The sequence below is a fragment of the Pygocentrus nattereri genome, chromosome 28 (assembly GCF_015220715.1).
Source record: "Pygocentrus nattereri isolate fPygNat1 chromosome 28, fPygNat1.pri, whole genome shotgun sequence".
Lineage (NCBI taxonomy): Eukaryota > Metazoa > Chordata > Actinopteri > Characiformes > Serrasalmidae > Pygocentrus > Pygocentrus nattereri.
This window is the reverse complement of record NC_051238.1, coordinates 3,964,881-3,982,660: the sequence shown is the minus strand read 5'-3', so window position 1 is coordinate 3,982,660 and position 17,780 is coordinate 3,964,881. Positions and strand designations below refer to the sequence as shown.

Here is a 17,780-nt window from a genome sequence, read left to right as displayed (position 1 = left end):
CAATAGGATTCAGCAAAGACCAGCCTAAATATACATTTGCGGCATTTGGCAGACGCTCTTATCCAGAGAGTCTTACAATTTGATCATTTTACACAGGGAGGCCAAGGTGGTGTTAGGAGTCTTGCCCAATGACTCTTATTGGTAGTGTAGGGGGGTCTACAGTCTACAGTGGGGTTCAATACACTATACCAATAAGAGTCCTCGGGCACCAAGAGTCCTAAGACCACCAAAAAGCTTCACCTCAGTAACAGAAGTTGTTTTGGTTCAGGCGAGTTTGCAAATAAGTAAAATAAAGGGTCGTTAAAAATAAAAAGTATTTTAAGAGACTTTTAAGAGGAATTCTGGGAGTCTAGGTAGAGGTCAAGACAGAAGCAGTAGGAAAACACCCCACGGGGAAGTCAGTGGTCAGTGGTCGGTGGTCAGTGGTCAGTGGATGGCGCTGCTCACTCTGGGAAACTGCTGAAAACACGCGGCCGCTGTGAACGCGGCCTCAGCCTGCGCGCAGCGCATGCGTGCTCGGGCCGTGTTGTACGTCTCCATGACGACACCTGCTCCGGGCGGCTTGTGGGGGATTAAAGGTGAAGTGTCCGCGCGCACAGGTGAGCGGAAAAGAAGAGCGCGCGTGCAAACAGAGCCGCTGATAAACTGACCGATCAGAAGAACTGACCGATCAGAAGAACTGACCGATTCACCTCAGAACTCCGCGTGAGACTCCAGAGCGGCGTCACCTCGACAGGTGAGTCCATCACCCCGCAGTGCTCGAGCGAGCGTCTGCTGAGTGCGCGAGCGCGTTCAGTTCGGTCAAAACAGTCCACACACACACACACACACACACACACACACACACACACACACACACACACACACACACACACACACTCTCTCTCTCTCACACACACACACACACTCTCTCTCTCTCACACACACACACACACACACTCTCTCTCACTCACACACACACACACTCTCTCTCACTCACACTCTCTCTCACTCACTCACTCACACACACACACACTCTCTCACTCACACACACACACACACACACACACACTCTCTCTCACTCACTCACTCACACACACACACACACACCTCTCACTCACACACACACACACACTCTCTCACTCACTCACACACACACACACACACACTCTCTCTCTCTCACACACACACACACACTCTCTCTCTCACACACACACACACACTCTCTCTCACTCACACACACACACACTCTCTCTCACTCACACACACACACACACTGTCTCTCTCACTCACACACACACACACTCTCTCTCTCACTCACACACACACACACTCTCTCTCTCACACACACACACACACACACTCTCTCTCACTCACACACACACACACACACACACACACACACACACACACACACACACACACACACACACACTCTCTCTCACTCACACACACACACACTCTCTCTCACTCACACACACACACACACACACACGGGTAGAATGTAGACCCCAAAGAGGTCTGTGTATGGAAGCCCACCACTTTCAAGTGGAGGAGAAAAAGCATCACCTGTGGATTCTTCACCTTCTCTGTTTCTGATGGCAGTACTTTAAATATTGACTTAGTATCTCGAAATAATGACTTATTTTCTCTAAATGATGACTTATCTGGTCTCCTTATCTTCATTAGAAGGAAAAGAATCTCAGAATAAAGACTTATTTTTTAAAGTGATGCCACATAATGTCATTATAACGACTTACCTACTCAAAATATTGATTTACTATGTCAAAATAATACTTAATTCCTCAAACTACTGACAGCATATCAAAAGAATCTTTACTTAGTATCTCAAAATAATAACGTATGTATCTTATCTAATAATGTATCTTAAAATCCCAAGAAAGTAAGTCATTATTTGGAATACTCAGTCAAAACTTGAGAAAATAAGTAATTATAATGAGATACGAAGTCATTATTTGGACATAATAAGTCCTTGTTTACTCAAAGGAAGTCAGTATTACTTGGAGTAGTACTTAAATATTTTGATATAATAAGTCATTATTTGGAATACTAAGTCAATATAATGCAACCCCAATTCCAGTGAAGTTGGGACGTTGTGTAAAACGTAAATAAAAACAGAAAATGATGATTTGCAAATCCTTTTCAACCTGTATTCAATTGAATACACTACATAATAGGAATAATAGGAAAGGTGATGTAACACAGAGGTAAACACGCCCCTGTCCCAACTTCTTTGGAACGTGTTGCAGGCATCAAATTCAAAATGAGTGAATATTTGCAGAAAACAATAAAGTTTATCAGTTTGAACATTAAATATCTCGTCTTTGTAGTGTATTCAGTTGAATAGAGGTTGAAAAGGATTTGTAAATCATCGTATTCTGTTTTTATTTACGTTTTACACAACGTCCCAACTTCACTGGATTTGGGGTTGTAAGTCATTATTAAGTCAATATTTTGATATAATAAGTCATGGTTTCTTATACTAAGTCAATCTGTTGACATATTTCTGTCAGAAACAGTAGATATTTGTGGTGCTTGGTCAGAATGGGCTTCTGTAGTTTGACACGCTCACACTGCAGTGTTTACGTGTGAGTGTCGGTCACTAGATCAGTACAACACATGGCAGCAGGTGCCGCAGCTTTTTTTCTGCAGAGCAACAAACTGAAACTGTGTTTATGGTGATTTTTATACATTCATACAAAAGCAGCTGGCACCTCTACTCTTTGTGAAATGGTACAAAGATGGATCTTTATGTCTATTGAATTAACCACAGTGGGATTTATGACCTCATCGTTTTGAATGCCGAGGGGTATAATGTGCGTATTGGTGTCACACGGTATTGATAATAAATAGCATTATAATAACAAGCTATTCCATAAAGCTTTACTGACTGATTTAAAGAACGAGTTAAATCCATAAAGGGTAAATAAATACAGTTTCTTCCTTGAAGGGGGTTAAAGGTGAATCTCACTGGTTCTTCAAAATCTCTGCATAGTTCAATGTGTGAGGTGTAAACGGAGATTCAGAGGGTTTGGTGTGAAGTGGTTCAGACAACTTTACAGTGGTGGTGATGGGAACCAGGCGTTGCCATGACTACAACGCAGATATAGACATTTTATTTACCATCCAGAACCACCAGAGAACCTACACGAGTCTTCTGAGTTTATATGGAATGTTGATGATGGAAAATAGGAAAATAGTGGGAAATCTGGAATAATCAGTTTTCTTTGGGAACTATTTGAACAAAATCTTCTCAAAGCTGTCATAAAACAGCATCTCATTCATTAGTCAGTGAATTCATAACCAGGAACTTTCTGTGAGGAGCTTTTAGAGGTGGACGTCTGGTTCCTATCACCACCACTGTGAACTATTCTGAGTCTGTAAGTTTCTCTAGAACAGAGCGTTTCACACCAAACCGCTCCGAATGACTCTGTTTACATCTTAACCGTTTAATTATGCAGAAAATTGTCATTTGTACATTTTTATTCATTTCTTTTAGTGAGAGGAGAGAGAGGGGGAGAGAGGGGATGAGTGTGGTGGTGAGCAGTAACGCTCAGGAGGAATATGAGGACGACTTTGAGAAAGATCTGGACTGGCTGATCAGCGAGGAGAGTAAGAGCGAGGAGCAGGTGAGTGTGTTTGAGCACATGCCGTGCTGTGTGTGAAATCCATCCTGCCGACACACACTTTCACTCAGACTCACAACTATTACATACATTATTAAACACACACACACACACACACTCTCTCTATGCATCTGTCTCTGTTTACACTGCGCTCACTCAGTAGCCCACACTGTGCCTCATATCACTCCTGCCTTGATCGTGCCACTTAACGCCTTGATCTGCAAGATTTTTATTCAGTTAAAGGAGTAAAACCCTGCATGTGTACTCGATCAGCCGAGTCATGTTTGGTGTCTGAAGCTGCTTCTTTAGTTGTGCAGTGGAACGACAATGATAATCTAATAGACCTTTGTTAGCTGTTTTAGTTCCAGGGCAAAATGAAATCAGACAGACAACAAACAGGACTTTTCTCGTCATCAACTGCGTTTGGGGTAACAGTGCAACAGTACAGTTCTCCTGTGGATTATTCAGCAACTACTATGAATTATTTAGTATCTATTATACATTATTTATTGTCCACTGTGAATGATTCAGTCACTTCTATGAATTACTCAGCAACTTAAATTCATTGTTTAGTGTCTACTGTGAATTATAAAATACTCGCTATATATTATACAGCATCCACTATGAATTATTCAGTATCTACTGTGAATTATTCAGTATCTACTATGAGTTTTTCAGGATCTACTATGAGTTTTTCAGTATCTACTATGAGTTTTTCAGTATCTACTGTGAGTTTTTCAGTATCTACTATGAGTTTTTCAGGATCTACTATGAATTATTCAGGATCTACTATGAATTCAGTATCTACTATGAGTTTTTCAGTATCTACTATGAGTTTTTCAGTATCTACTGTGAGTTTTTCAGTATCTACTATGAGTTTTTCAGGATCTACTATGAGTTTTTCAGTATCTACTGTGAGTTTTTCAGTATCTACTATGAGTTTTTCAGGATCTACTATGAATTATTCAGGATCTACTATGAATTCAGTATCTACTATGAGTTTTTCAGTATCTACTATGAGTTTTTCAGTATCTACTGTGAATTATTCAGTAACTATTTTTAACTAATGCATAAGTTCTGTAGTTGTGACAGTGAGGATTTGTGTTTAAAGCTCTGAGACCTTAAAGGGTTAATACTTCTGTTGTCATCATTACAGGATGATGAAGACATTGAAGCTCAGATAGACAGAGAGTTAGGAGAGGATGAGGAGGGAGTGAGGGAGGGTGATGAAGGGCAGATTGAGAGGGTCGCAGAGGATGATGGAGAAGAAGAAAGATGGCCAACACCAATGGAGCCGCTGGAGGACTCTGACGGTGAATGTTTCAGATTGAAGTTATTGTGTATATGAAGGTTTTTTCTTTGAATGGTGGTTATCTGTCTGTCTGTCTGTCTGTCTGTCTGTCTGTCTATTACTTATTTACTATCTATCTATCTATCTATCTGTCTATCTGTCTGTCTGTCTGTCTGTCTGTCTGTCTATCTATCTATCTATCTATCTGTCTGTCTGTCTGTCTGTCTGTCTGTCTGTCTATTACTTATCTATCTGTCTGTCTGTCTGTCTGTCTATTACTTATTTACTATCTATCTAGCTATCTGTCTATCTATCTATCTATCTATCTATCTATCTATCTATCTATCTATCTATCTATCTATCTGTCTGTCTGTCTGTCTGTCTGTCTGTCTGTCTATTACTTATTTACTATCTATCTATCTGTCTGTCTGTCTGTCTGTCTGTCTGTCTGTCTGTCTGTCTGTCTATTACTTATTTACTATCTATCTATCTATCTATCTATCTATCTATCTATCTATCTATCTATCTATCTATCTATCTGTCTGTCTGTCTCTGTATCTAACTGTCTGTCTGTCTATCTGTCTATCTATCTGTCTATCTATCTGTCTGTCTAGTTGCTGCAATACAGGCTGAGGATGATGACGAGCTGGAGGAAGAAAAGAAAATGATGCTGCAGAAGATCGAACAGGCCAACAGGCAGCTGCAGGATCAGGAGGCTCCTGACCAGACGCGCCGCAGACGGCTGCAGTTTAAAGACACGTTGGTGGACTTGGTAGTGCCAGCTCAGGACTACAGCTCAAACAGTCTGCAGAGCGCCCCCTATGGGGACTCCAGTCCTGTGCTGGGGGTAAGAAGACAAAAAAGCAAAAGCAAATTTTCCTCACTTTTTATAATAAAAGTGTTTGGTGTACAAGTTAACAAATTCAAAACTAAGCTGCAAAAGCTAAGCTGTGGTTAATTAATCAAGACGATGAAGCGCACAACCGTTTAGCCCCACCCATTCCCATTGACATGGTGCGGAGTGACATGGTATTGGAGTGGAAGATGTGGGAAAACGATTAAACATTATTCTGTTCCTGGCCGTCAGGATGCAGATAGATCATTGCAGGATTTCAGTCTAGACTTTTTTTTTTTTAATTGATTTACTTACAGTTGAAGCAAATAAGAAAAAAAAATGACCACATCAGTTAGAAAAGAAAGAAATAAACACTTCGTAAATGACAGCATAATTCACTATTTAATTATTATTCATTATTAACACATTATCATATATGCTGGCTTTTGAACTCAAGCCAGATGGTCCCTCCGCTTTGGCCCAGAGGACACAGTCTTTATGATTTCCATGAAGAATTTCAGATTTTGATTTATTGGACCACAGGACACTTTCCATTTCACCTCGGTCCATCTTGAATAAACTCAGGCCCAGAGAACACGGCAGCGTTTCTGGATCATGTTCATGTATGGTTTCTTCTTTGTATTGTAGAGCTTTAACTTTCATTTAATATGTACAGTATCTCACACCCCTCACATATTTTATTATATCTTTTCATGGGACGACAGTATAGAAAAGAAACTTGGATATAAGACTGCTAACACCCTAAACTGAGCTTTAGCACGGTGGCCAAGGTCATACAGCGGTTTTCCAGGACAGGTTCCACTCTGAACAGACCTCGCCAGGGTCGACCACAGAAGTTGAGTCCACATGTTCAGTGTTATATCCAGAGGTTGGCTTCACACAGAATATTGACACTTTGAGCACAATTTGGACTGTGCACTGTGAGGTGGACTCACTTGTGTTGCCAGCTATACATTAATGTCTGTGTGTTGAGTTCTTTTCAGAGGACAGTAAATCTGCACTGCTGTACAAGCTGCACACAGAGTACTTTAAGTTATATCCAAGGTTCAAGTGACGTCCCATGAAAAGATATAAAATATTTGCAGAAATGTGAGGGGGCACTCGTACTGTACATCACTGCATTCAGTTTTTATTTACATTTTGCACAGCATACCAACTTTTTGGAAACAGCATAGTATAGTAAAACCACACAAATGTTATAAATGCCCCTGGAGGGCTCATTAAATCCACAGTCACCTGCACTGAGTGCTCTCATGCCAGCAAGAGAGAGTGAACCAGTTCATTTGCTGTTGCATTGCCTAAACTGAATTCATGTCATCTTGTTCTCTGTAAGGTGGACTCTGAAGTGGACGGGGTCGTGTCCGATCAGATGCTGAAGCTGAGGATCTCTCCGCAGGAGGAGAGCCAGGGTGTGGATGTAGGGAGAGAGGGGGCGAGAGAGGGACGAGTGCTGGTGGAGAAGGATGGAAAGTTTGACCTGGTCAGTCTAAGGGAGGTGGAGAGCCAGGGCCTGCTGCCGCCTCTGTCTGTTTCCCATAGCGATGGTCCCAGAGGATCCCCACGACTCGAAACCAGCAAAAGCCCCTCTTCTTCCCCGAAACCTGCGGCTCCCGAACCCCTACACGTCCCCAAACCTCCATCACAGCCCCGAGTGCGGCCAAACTCAGCCAGCCACACGCACAGGACAGCAGGCAGGCCGGACAGCAAGCGCAGGGTCCAGTCCGCTAACGGAGCTCCAGCACACGCCACCTTCACCCTCTCACCACAGCAGAAAGAGCTCCTGACCAAACAGCAGCAGAAGAGAGAGAGACAGGCTAGAGAGGTGGGCACAACTATGGACAGAACAATATGGAGTGATTATGGTTAAAGGGCCCGTTTTGTTTTGTAATGAAGGAGTTTAAGGTCAGATTGCATTTACATACAGTTGGACACCCCAGTCAAATGACATGTTCTGTTGATTGAAGTGAAAATGCGCTGACCTGCCCCTTCATTAAGTCCACCTCCTTGTTTCTGCGCTCACTGTCCACTATATTAGACACTCCTATCTCGTCGGTCCACCTTGTAGATGTAAAGTCAGAGACGACAGCTCATCTGCTGCTGCACAGTTTGTGTTGGTCATCCTCTAGTCCTTCATCAGTGGTCACAGGACGCTGTTGGCTGGATATTTTTGGTTGGTGGACTATTCTCAGTCCAGCAGTGACACTGAGGTGTTTAAAAACTCCAGCAGCACTGCTGTGTCTGATCCACTCAGACCAGCACAACACACCAACACACCACCACCACATCAGTGTTACTGCAGTGCTGAGAATGATCCACCACCCAAACAGTACCTGCTCTGTGAGGGTCCATGGGGGTCCTGACCACTGAAGAACAGGGTAACAGAGTATCAGAGAAACAGATGGACTACAGTCTGTAACTGTAGAACTACAGAGTGCAGCTATACAGTAAGTGGAGCTGATAAAGTGGACAGTGAGCGTAGAAACAAGCACAAGGCTGATCTGTGTTTACTGAGTTTAACATATTGGAGAAAATCAGATATGATTTTCTTTTGCACACATTTTTATTTGTTGCCCACATTTTATGTTGTATTTTTTTCCCAAAATGTTAAATTCACCAAATAAATAGTAATTTTGTATTAAAATGTGCAGAAACGTGTCTCTGTAGAGGACGTGTTCACTTGTTTACACTCAGAAAATCAACACCAAATGTCATTGGACCAGGGGTGCCCAAACTTTTGCACACAACTGTGCCTGTGTAACCATGTTCAAATGTAAGTCAGATCAGAAAGCACTGCCCAGCAAGTCTAATGCTCACATCTACCACCATCCCACTAAAATTCTCTCTCTCTCTCTCTGTCTGTCTGTCTGTCTGTCTCTCTCTCTCTCTCTCTCTCTCTGTCTGTCTCTCTCTCTCTCTCTCTCTCTCTGTCTGTCTCTCTCTCTCTGTCTGTCTCTCTGTCTGTCTGTCTCTCTCTCTCTCTCTCTCTCTCTCTCTCTCTCTCTCTCTCTGTCTGTCTCTCTCTCTCTCTCTTTCTCTCTGTTGTCTCTCTCTCTCTCTCTCTCTCTCTGTCTGTCTCTCTCTCTCTCTCTCTGTCTCTCTCTCTGTCTCTGTCTTTCTCTCTCTCTCCCTCTTTTTTTCTCTCTCTCTATCTCTCTCTGTCTCTCTCTCGAGCGGGCAGGAGGAGGAGCGGAGGCGTGAGGAAGAGGAGCAGAAGCGTCAGACCAATGAATTGGCCTTCCGGGCGTGGCTGCTGAAGAAGAGGCAGCAGCTGCAGGAGGAGAGGAGAGTGCACAGAGCTCAGGAGATGGAGAAGATGAGCTGCAAGGTGTGTCCAGCAGGGGGCACCAGCACATTAACAACCCACACAGTCCACCTTTCTCTTTCCTCCAGGAGCAATGGCAACCTGTTTTAACAGAAAAACTACAGTACATATGACAGTGGTTTATTGAAGATGCTTCTTCAAAGGTTCCTTAGTAAACACAATGGTTCTATATAGAACCTTTGCATGATTAAAGGGAACTTTGCCTGGCGAAATGGTTCTTCAAATTGATGGAGAATGTGTTTGTATGGTTCTATATAGAACATATTTGAAAATGGTTCTATATAGTGCCAAAGCGGTTCTTCTATTGTTACAAGCTTGACATCATATCAATAGAAAACCTTCTATAAAGAACCATCTGCGTCACATTCTCCTTCAGTCTGAAGAACCATTTTACCATGTGAGGAATCCTTTAACCATGCAAAGGTTCTTTGAGTGTTCATGGTTCATAGAACCATTGTCTTTACTAAAGAAGAACCTTGAAGAACCATCTTTGGCTACCCCCTCACGACCTGTATAGACATCACTGGCTCCCAGAGGTGGACGAAGTACACAGATCATCTACTTGAGTTAAAGTAGAGACACCCAAGGTAAAATATTCCTCCAGTAAAAGTAGAAGTTCCTCCCTTTAGACCTCCACTTGAGTAAAAGTACTAAAGTATTTACAGTTACTGTCCACCACTGGTGACTCCATACCTTATTGGATATCTTATGTCTTGAACTATCATCTGTAAGAATTAGCAGTGCTGCTGGATACATGGATTTAAAGAGTATCTAAAACCCTTAAGCTCGCTTACATTGTGAATGATGTAACTCAACTTTCATGTGTCTTATGTTGCGTCTATGATCGGTTTTTGTTTGTAAGTCCTGTCTGTGTTGGTCAGGGCTGGAATGGGGGGGTAATAATAGTAATAATAACACAGAGTGTATGTGCATAACTTCTGTACATTTAAAATGCAGATTTTCATGGTGAAGTGAAAAACAGGAACAGAAGTGAGTGAAATAAAGACAAATAAACTAAAGAGAGAAAAAAAAAGTAATGCAACAAATTAAAGTGAACCGCAAATTTAAAAACACAAAATAGTAAAGGTTAAAAAGTGTAAAAAAACAGAAAAAAGTACAATTACAGTAATATAAAAGTAAATAGCATGCCATTAAAAGCTACTTCAATGCTAAAGGTAAAGAAATGTGACTTTAGATTTTTTTTCCTGACAAGTGTTTGTTGGTAGAATATTCCACATAAATAAAAAGAAATCGCTCCTTTCATATGCAGAACAAGGAGGATGATCTTAAAGGGCCCGTATCCAGCTTTCCTCTTGTATTTTATATATAATTTCCCCTGAGATTTTTTATGATTGTATCAAAAACCGTCGTAATTCATTTTTACAACCTCCCTTTATCCTTTAGAATTAAACAGGCTTCTTTTCTTGTGCCTTGAAGACAGATACATGTAAATGAGCTCTGTTCTGATTGGCTGCCTTGTATTGTGCAGCAATAATGAAGCAGTCCAGGCTGAAACACTACTTATAACTTCAGCATGAATGGATGAGGCTGTTGACTGCTGTAGGCCGAACAGGTGTATAGAGGTAAATGAGTTGGTTTTTGTGACATCACAAAGCAATGTTTACACTCTACCTCAAACTAATCTTTCAAAAAGTGGGGAAAATTCAGTTTCCTATGATATGGGTCCTTTGGCGTATCCTGAAAATGTTATTTTGGCTTAAAAAAGGTTACATGCTTATTGCTGGATGAGATTAGCTGAGGCTCTGTCTGTCTGTCTGTCTGTCTGTCTCTGCACGTGTGCAGCGGGAGTGCTGCGATCCAGAGGAGGCGTTTAAGCTGTGGTTACAGAGGAAGCATGAGCAGCAGCTGAAGGAGAAGCAGCTGGAGGAGATGAAGAGGCTGGAGCAAGAGAGCAGCATCTACATCCACCGACCAGAGGAGTCCGAGAAAGCCTTCAGACTGTGAGTCACCACTGCAGTGTGGAGAACAAGGGTGGAAAATACTGGAGTACTTGTACTTTCTTGCTGAACTGAAGTATTATTTTGGAAAATTTGTGCTTCACTCAGAAGAAACAGATTTGCAGGTGTCTACAAACTTTTGGACAAGTAGTGCATCATGATATAATTTGATGACTTACTTATTTGTCATGTTTTTGTCGATTTCACTGGCAGAGAGTTGGCGGGCTCTGAAACAGCCTGTGCTTTCTTGCAGGTGGTTGAGGAGGAAGCGGGAGGAGAAGCGGGCGGAGCAGCAGGCTGCTCGAGAGCGTTCCAGGAGGCTGGTGTTTGAAGAGCGGCAGGCCAGGCGCATGCGGGACCTCCTCTGCACTGTCAACGAGATCCAGTCCTTTCGCTTCAACGACCCTTACGGCTACAGATTCTGAGCTCCTCCTGTACTGCAGTCGCCACAGCTCCCATAACTGAACTCCTTCAATAACGCAGTCGCCACAGCTACCATAACTGAACTCCTTCAATAACGCAGTCGCCACAGCTACCATAACTGACCTCCTCCAGTTCCACAGTCGCCACAGCTCCCATAACTGACCTCCTCCAGTTCCACAGTCGCCACAGCTCCCATAACTGACCTCCTCCAGTTCCACAGTCGCCACAGCTCCCATAACTGACCTCCTTCAATAACGCAGTCGCCACAGCTCCCATAACTGAACTCCTTCAATAACGCAGTCGCCACAGCTACCATAACTGACCTCCTCCAGTTCCGCAGTCGCCACAGCTACCATAACTGAACTCCTTCAATAACGCAGTCGCCACAGCTACCATAACTGACCTCCTCCAGTTCCGCAGTCGCCACGGCTACCATAACTGACCTCCTCCAGTTCCACAGTCGCCACAGCTACCATAACTGACCTCCTCCAGTTCCACAGTCGCCACAGCTCCCATAACTGACCTCCTCCAGTTCCACAGTCGCCACAGCTCCCATAACTGACCTCCTCCAGTTCCGCAGTCGCCACGGCTACCATAACTGACCTCCTCCAGTTCCACAGTCGCCACAGCTACCATAACTGACCTCCTCCAGTTCCGCAGTCGCCACAGCTCCCATAACTGACCTCCTCCAGTTCCGCAGTCGCCACAGCTCCCATAACTGAGCTCCTCCAGTTCCGCAGTCGCCACAGCTACCATAACTGACCTCCTCCAGTTCCGCAGTCGCCACAGCTCCCATAACTGAGCTCCTCCAGTTCCGCAGTCGCCACAGCTACCATAACTGACCTCCTCCAGTTCCGCAGTCGCCACAGCTCCCATAACTGAGCTCCTCCAGTTCCGCAGTCGCCACAGCTACCATAACTGAACTCCTTCAGTTCCGCAGTCGCCACAGCTACCATAACTGACCTCCTCCAGTTCCGCAGTCACCACGGCTACCATAACTGAACTCCTTCAGTTCCGCAGTCACCACAGCTCCCATAACTGAACTCCTTTAATAACGCAGTCACCACGGCTACCATAACTGACCTCCTCCAGTTCCACAGTTGCCACAGCTCCCATAACTGAACTCCTTTAATAACGCAGTCACCACGGCTACCATAACTGACCTCCTCCAGTTCCACAGTTGCCACAGCTCCCATAACTGAGCTCCTCCGGTTCTGCTGTCACCACAAATACCATAACTGAACTCCTCCGGTTCTGCTGTCACCACAACTACCATAACTGACCTCCTCCAGTTCCGCAGTCGCCACGGCTACCATAACTGAGCTCCTCCAGTTCCGCAGTCACCGCGGCTACCATAACTGAGCTCCTCCAGTTCCGCAGTCACCACGGCTACCATAACTGAGCTCCGCCAGTTCCGCAGTCACCACGGCTACCATAACTGAGCTCCTCCAGTTCCGCAGTCATCACGGCTACCATAACTGAGCTCCGCTAGTTCCGCAGTCACCACGGCTACCATAACTGAGCTCCTCCAGTTCCGCAGTCACCGCGGCTACCATAACTGAGCTCCGCTAGTTCCGCAGTCACCACGGCTACCATAACTGAGCTCCTCCAGTTCCGCAGTCACCGCGGCTACCATAACTGAGCTCCTCCAGTTCCGCAGTCACCACGGCTACCATAACTGAGCTCCTCCAGTTCCGCAGTCACCGCGGCTACCATAACTGAGCTCCTCCAGTTTTGCACTAACCATGGCTACAACAGCTGAACCCTTCTGATTCCACAGTTGCCAAAACTACCATAACTGCACTCTTTCAACACCACTGTCACCATGGCTTCCACAACTGAGCTCCTGCACTTGTGCAATACACAGCTACCATAACTGAGATCCTCTAGTTCCACAGTCACCACGGCTACCATAACTGAGCTTCTCCATTCCTGCAGTCACCATGGCTTAATTGAGCCCCTCCAGTTCCATAGTAAGTTGCAAGAGGAGCAGCAGGCCGCTCAAGAGCGTCGTAGGAGGCTGGTGTTGGAAGAGCAGTGGGTCAGGGGCACCGTCAACAAGATCCAGTGCTTCCAGTTCAACGACAGTTACAGATTCTGAACCAGTCCTTCTTCAGTTCTGCAGCACGGCTACTATGGCCGAACCTCTCCACTTCTGTGGTCACCACGGCTACTATGACCGAACCTCTCCACTTCTGCAGTCACCACGGCTACTGTAACCGAACCTCTCCACTTCTGCGGTCACCACGGCTACTATAACCAAACTTCTCCACTTCTGCGGTCACCACGGCTACTATAACCAAACTTCTCCACTTCTGCGGTCACCACGGCTACTATAACCAAACTTCTCCACTTCTGTGGTCACCACGGCTACTGTAACTGAACCTCTCCACTTCTGCGGTCACCACGGCTACTATAACTTAACTTCTCCACTTCTGCGATCACCACGGCTACTGTAACTTAACTTCTCCACTTCTGCGGTCACCATGGCTACTATAACCGAACCTCTCCACTTATGCGGTCACCACGGCTACTATAACTTCTCCACTTCTGCGGTCACCACGGCTACTGTAATCAAACCTCTCCACTTCTGCGGTCACCACGGCTACTATAACTTAACTTCTCCACTTCTGCGGTCACCACGGCAACTGTAACCAAACCTCTCCACTTCTGCGGTCACCACGGCTACTATAACCGAACCTCTCCACTTCTGCAGTCACCACGGCTACTATAACCGAACTTCTCCACTTCTGCAGTCACCACGGCTACTATAACCGAACTTCTCCACTTCTGTGGTCACCACGGCTACTATAACCGAACTTCTCCACTTCTGCGGTCACCACGGCTACTATAACCGAACCTCTCCACTTCTGCGGTCACCACGGCTACTATAACCGAACTTCTCCACTTCTGTGGTCACCACGGCTACTATAACCGAACTTCTCCACTTCTGCGGTCACCACGGCTATTATAACCGTACTTCTCCACTTCTGCGGTCACCACGGCTACTATAACCGAACTTCTCCACTTCTGCGGTCACCATGGCTACTGTAACCGAACTTCTCCACTTCTGCGGTCACCACGGCTACTGTAACCAAACTTCTCCACTTCTGCGGTCACCACGGCTACTATAACTGAACTTCTCCACTTCTGCAGTCACCACGGCTACTATAACCGAACTTCTCCACTTCTGCGGTCACCACGGCTACTATAACCGAACTTCTCCACTTCTGCGGTCACCACGGCTACTATAACCGAACTTCTCCACTTCTGCGGTCACCACGGCTACTATAACCGAACTTCTCCACTTCTGCGGTCACCACGGCTACTATAACCGAACTTCTCCACTTCTGCGGTCACCATGGCTACTGTAACCAAACTTCTCCACTTCTGCGGTCACCACGGCTACTATAACCAAACTTCTCCACTTCTGCGGTCACCACGGCTACTATAACCAAACTTCTCCACTTCTGCGGTCACCACGGCTACTATAACCAAACTTCTCCACTTCTGCGGTCACCACGGCTACTATAACCAAACTTCTCCACTTCTGCGGTCACCACGGCTACTATAACCAAACTTCTCCACTTCTGCGGTCACCACGGCTACTATAACCGAACTTCTCCACTTCTGCGGTCACCACGGCTACTATAACCGAACTTCTCCACTTCTGCGGTCACCACGGCTACTATAACCAAACTTCTCCACTTCTGCAGTCACCACGGCTACTATAATTCTCCACTTCTGCAGTCACCACGGCTACTATAATTCTCCACTTCTGCAGTCACCACGGCTATAGCTGAGCTCCTCTAGTTCCACGTTTTTTCCAAATTGTCCCTTCATAGTTGGCAGAGATTAAAGTGCTTGGTTGTCAAGCACGTGAACAAATGAGCGACTCCACTCTTTCATCTCACATCCATTCATCTTTTGTTGATGTACAATGATCCAGGCAGGAAAGGCTGTTTTCAGAGGTTCTGAGAGGCTTTAAGCACTTTAACTAATCGCTCAGCATGTGATGATTTCATCAGGTGATTCTTCTTATCTAGTTGCCCATTAGCCTTTTTGAAACTCACCACCGTGTGCCGCACTAATGCCATAAGTATGTATTAATCTGACGTCAAATCACGCACATATCCAAAAACTGACCAAGTGTGATGAAATGCTGAAACTGTGGCTGGAAATCATTACATGTTTAACTGTAACTCAAAACCAATGCCTTTCAGAGGTGTATCAGGCCTAGCAGGCAGAACTGAAACTGTGAGTTTCCTGTGTCTGTGAGTTTCCATCTGTCAGTGTCATCCAGGGGTGCTGTAGAAACAGAGGCCTGTACCAGTTTATTTACTGAACCACTGTGAGACTTGATATAAACATAAATTATATTTTTATTATTGTACTATAGATTACATTACCATTATATATTTATGCAGGTGAGAAACAGAGAAGATAATATTCTTTGTGTGTGACAGATTTATCTGGTTAATGTGTCACTGTAATAATCAGCCCTTATACACACATATTTAGCAGGTAATTGGACTCTGATTGTGTGCAAATCACACTTGTTATTAAAGGAACAATCAGTCTTCTATATCTATATATTTTTTTACTAAAAAGTCAAAACGTGTTGGAGAATATTGCATCATTAGCAGCCCAATCATAAAATTCTTCATGAGTGAGTGAACACACAAACTCCAGCAGCACTGCTGTGTCTGATCCACTCGAACCAGCACAACACACCACCACCACATCAGTGTTACTGCAGTGCTGAGAATGACCCACCACCCAAATAGTACCTGCTCTGTGAGGGTCCATGGGGGTCCTGACCACTGAAGAACAGGGTAACAGAGTATCAGAGAAACAGATGGACTACAGTCTGTAACTGTAGAACTACAGAGAGCAGCTATACAGTAAGTGGAGCTGATAAGATGGACAATAATATAAATTAAGTTTAGCAAGCCTTATTAACATATGGGAAAGAGATCCTAATGCTTGGTCAAAACTTAGTAAGGCGTGGGAACGCATTATGATCCCGTTCCCACGCCTTACTAAGTCGTGGCCACGCGTTATTTTTATTTATCACCAGCGGGGTGTCTCTACAGTGACCCGTTTTACCTCAGACTCCTCGCTAGTGACACTAGCGGTGCTTTTGAAGCGAGGCACGTCAACATCGTGAAAAACTACATTACCCAGGACGCCTCTTTCCATCGCGCATGCGCGCTCCTCGTTCCCCGTGGCCTCTGTAGAAGATGCAGTGCTCTGTAGCAGCAGCATCAGTACCGGGGCGACTGAGCGGAGCTGCGCGGTTACCGACGACCTGGGGAAAAACCTCAACAACACCTCCCACACCGGCTCTCGGGGGCGCCAGCATGGACGAGCAGAAGGTAAAACAAAAGCTTTTGGACCGTGTAGAGGAGACAGGCGGGGCTCTCGGCGGTTTCGTGGGTAACAAAGAAATCAAGCCGAGCTCGGTTTCCCCGCACACGCCCTGTGTGGCAGCGGAAAAGAGCGCGCTAGTCCGGCGACACCGCGAAAACAAGGGCTCGCTTTCATCGTTAGCGCTTTAATATGGTCAGCACCGATGAACAGCAACGTCTGAAGGCTTTGGCTTCAGTGAACATCAGCGGAGAAGTGGCAGCTCCCGCTGCTGAACACGGCGCCTCATGGCCCTCTGCAGATATGATTATTAAATCCATAAACCAGGCTCAGGGCTGGGCGAGCTGGATCACATTCAGTATCGCGATATTTCCCAACGCTATCACGATATCGGCTGATATTTATATTATATATATATATATAGATATTTAGAGTCCTGCTTGCGCGAAAAGGACATTTAACAAGCCTTTTTTATTCTGTTAAAATTTCTTACAGTGTTGTTCCAGAAAGGAAATCTACTGCTTGTTTTGTTTATTTTTACTTATATGGATTTTAAACTGTTCTATCAAAACAGTCTGAGGCACACAGTAGATGTTATTATATATATAGATATTATACCGCAGCAGTACTTATATCTACATCGTACGTAGTCAACAACTGAATGTCAAATCAAATACAGTATTGTCAGTTTTCTCTTTTTAGAGCACTTCATGTAAAATAATCTGCCTCACTTTCTTCTCTGACTGCTGTTTTTTGCCTGGCGTCACTCACACGAGTCTCAGCGCTCATCGTAATGCACAGATCTGATTGGCTGAGTAGCGTCACGTGTTATTTACAACGCATTTGATTGGTCTGTAAATGTCCCTGGCCAGCTAAAGCTACCATAAAGGCTAGAAAGTTACACTGATTAAAATAGGACCACCCAACTTGTCCG

The 17,780-nt window shown here is 44.7% G+C and overlaps 2 protein-coding genes across 2 annotated transcripts in view; both read left to right on the top strand.

Moving 5' to 3' along the window:
* The first annotated feature begins 548 nt into the window (after window positions 1-548).
* On the top strand, window positions 549-15,364 carry ccdc181 (coiled-coil domain containing 181). Its single transcript, XM_017725444.2, has 8 exons — window positions 549-736; window positions 3,500-3,629; window positions 4,783-4,939; window positions 5,532-5,764; window positions 7,107-7,595; window positions 8,952-9,098; window positions 10,899-11,056; window positions 11,307-15,364. Exons 2-8 carry the CDS (start codon window positions 3,528-3,530, stop codon window positions 11,476-11,478), a joined length of 1,458 nt encoding a protein of 485 aa, XP_017580933.2. The 5' UTR covers window positions 549-736; window positions 3,500-3,527; the 3' UTR covers window positions 11,479-15,364.
* A 1,331-nt stretch (window positions 15,365-16,695) lies between these two features.
* fsd1 (fibronectin type III and SPRY domain containing 1) overlaps window positions 16,696-17,780 on the top strand; it is a 28,453-nt gene continuing 27,368 nt past the window's right edge. The window contains exon 1 of the mRNA XM_017725462.2: window positions 16,696-16,854. Within this exon, the coding sequence (XP_017580951.1) occupies window positions 16,720-16,854 (135 nt within the window). The 5' untranslated portion in view covers window positions 16,696-16,719. The remainder of the gene's footprint in view (window positions 16,855-17,780) is intronic.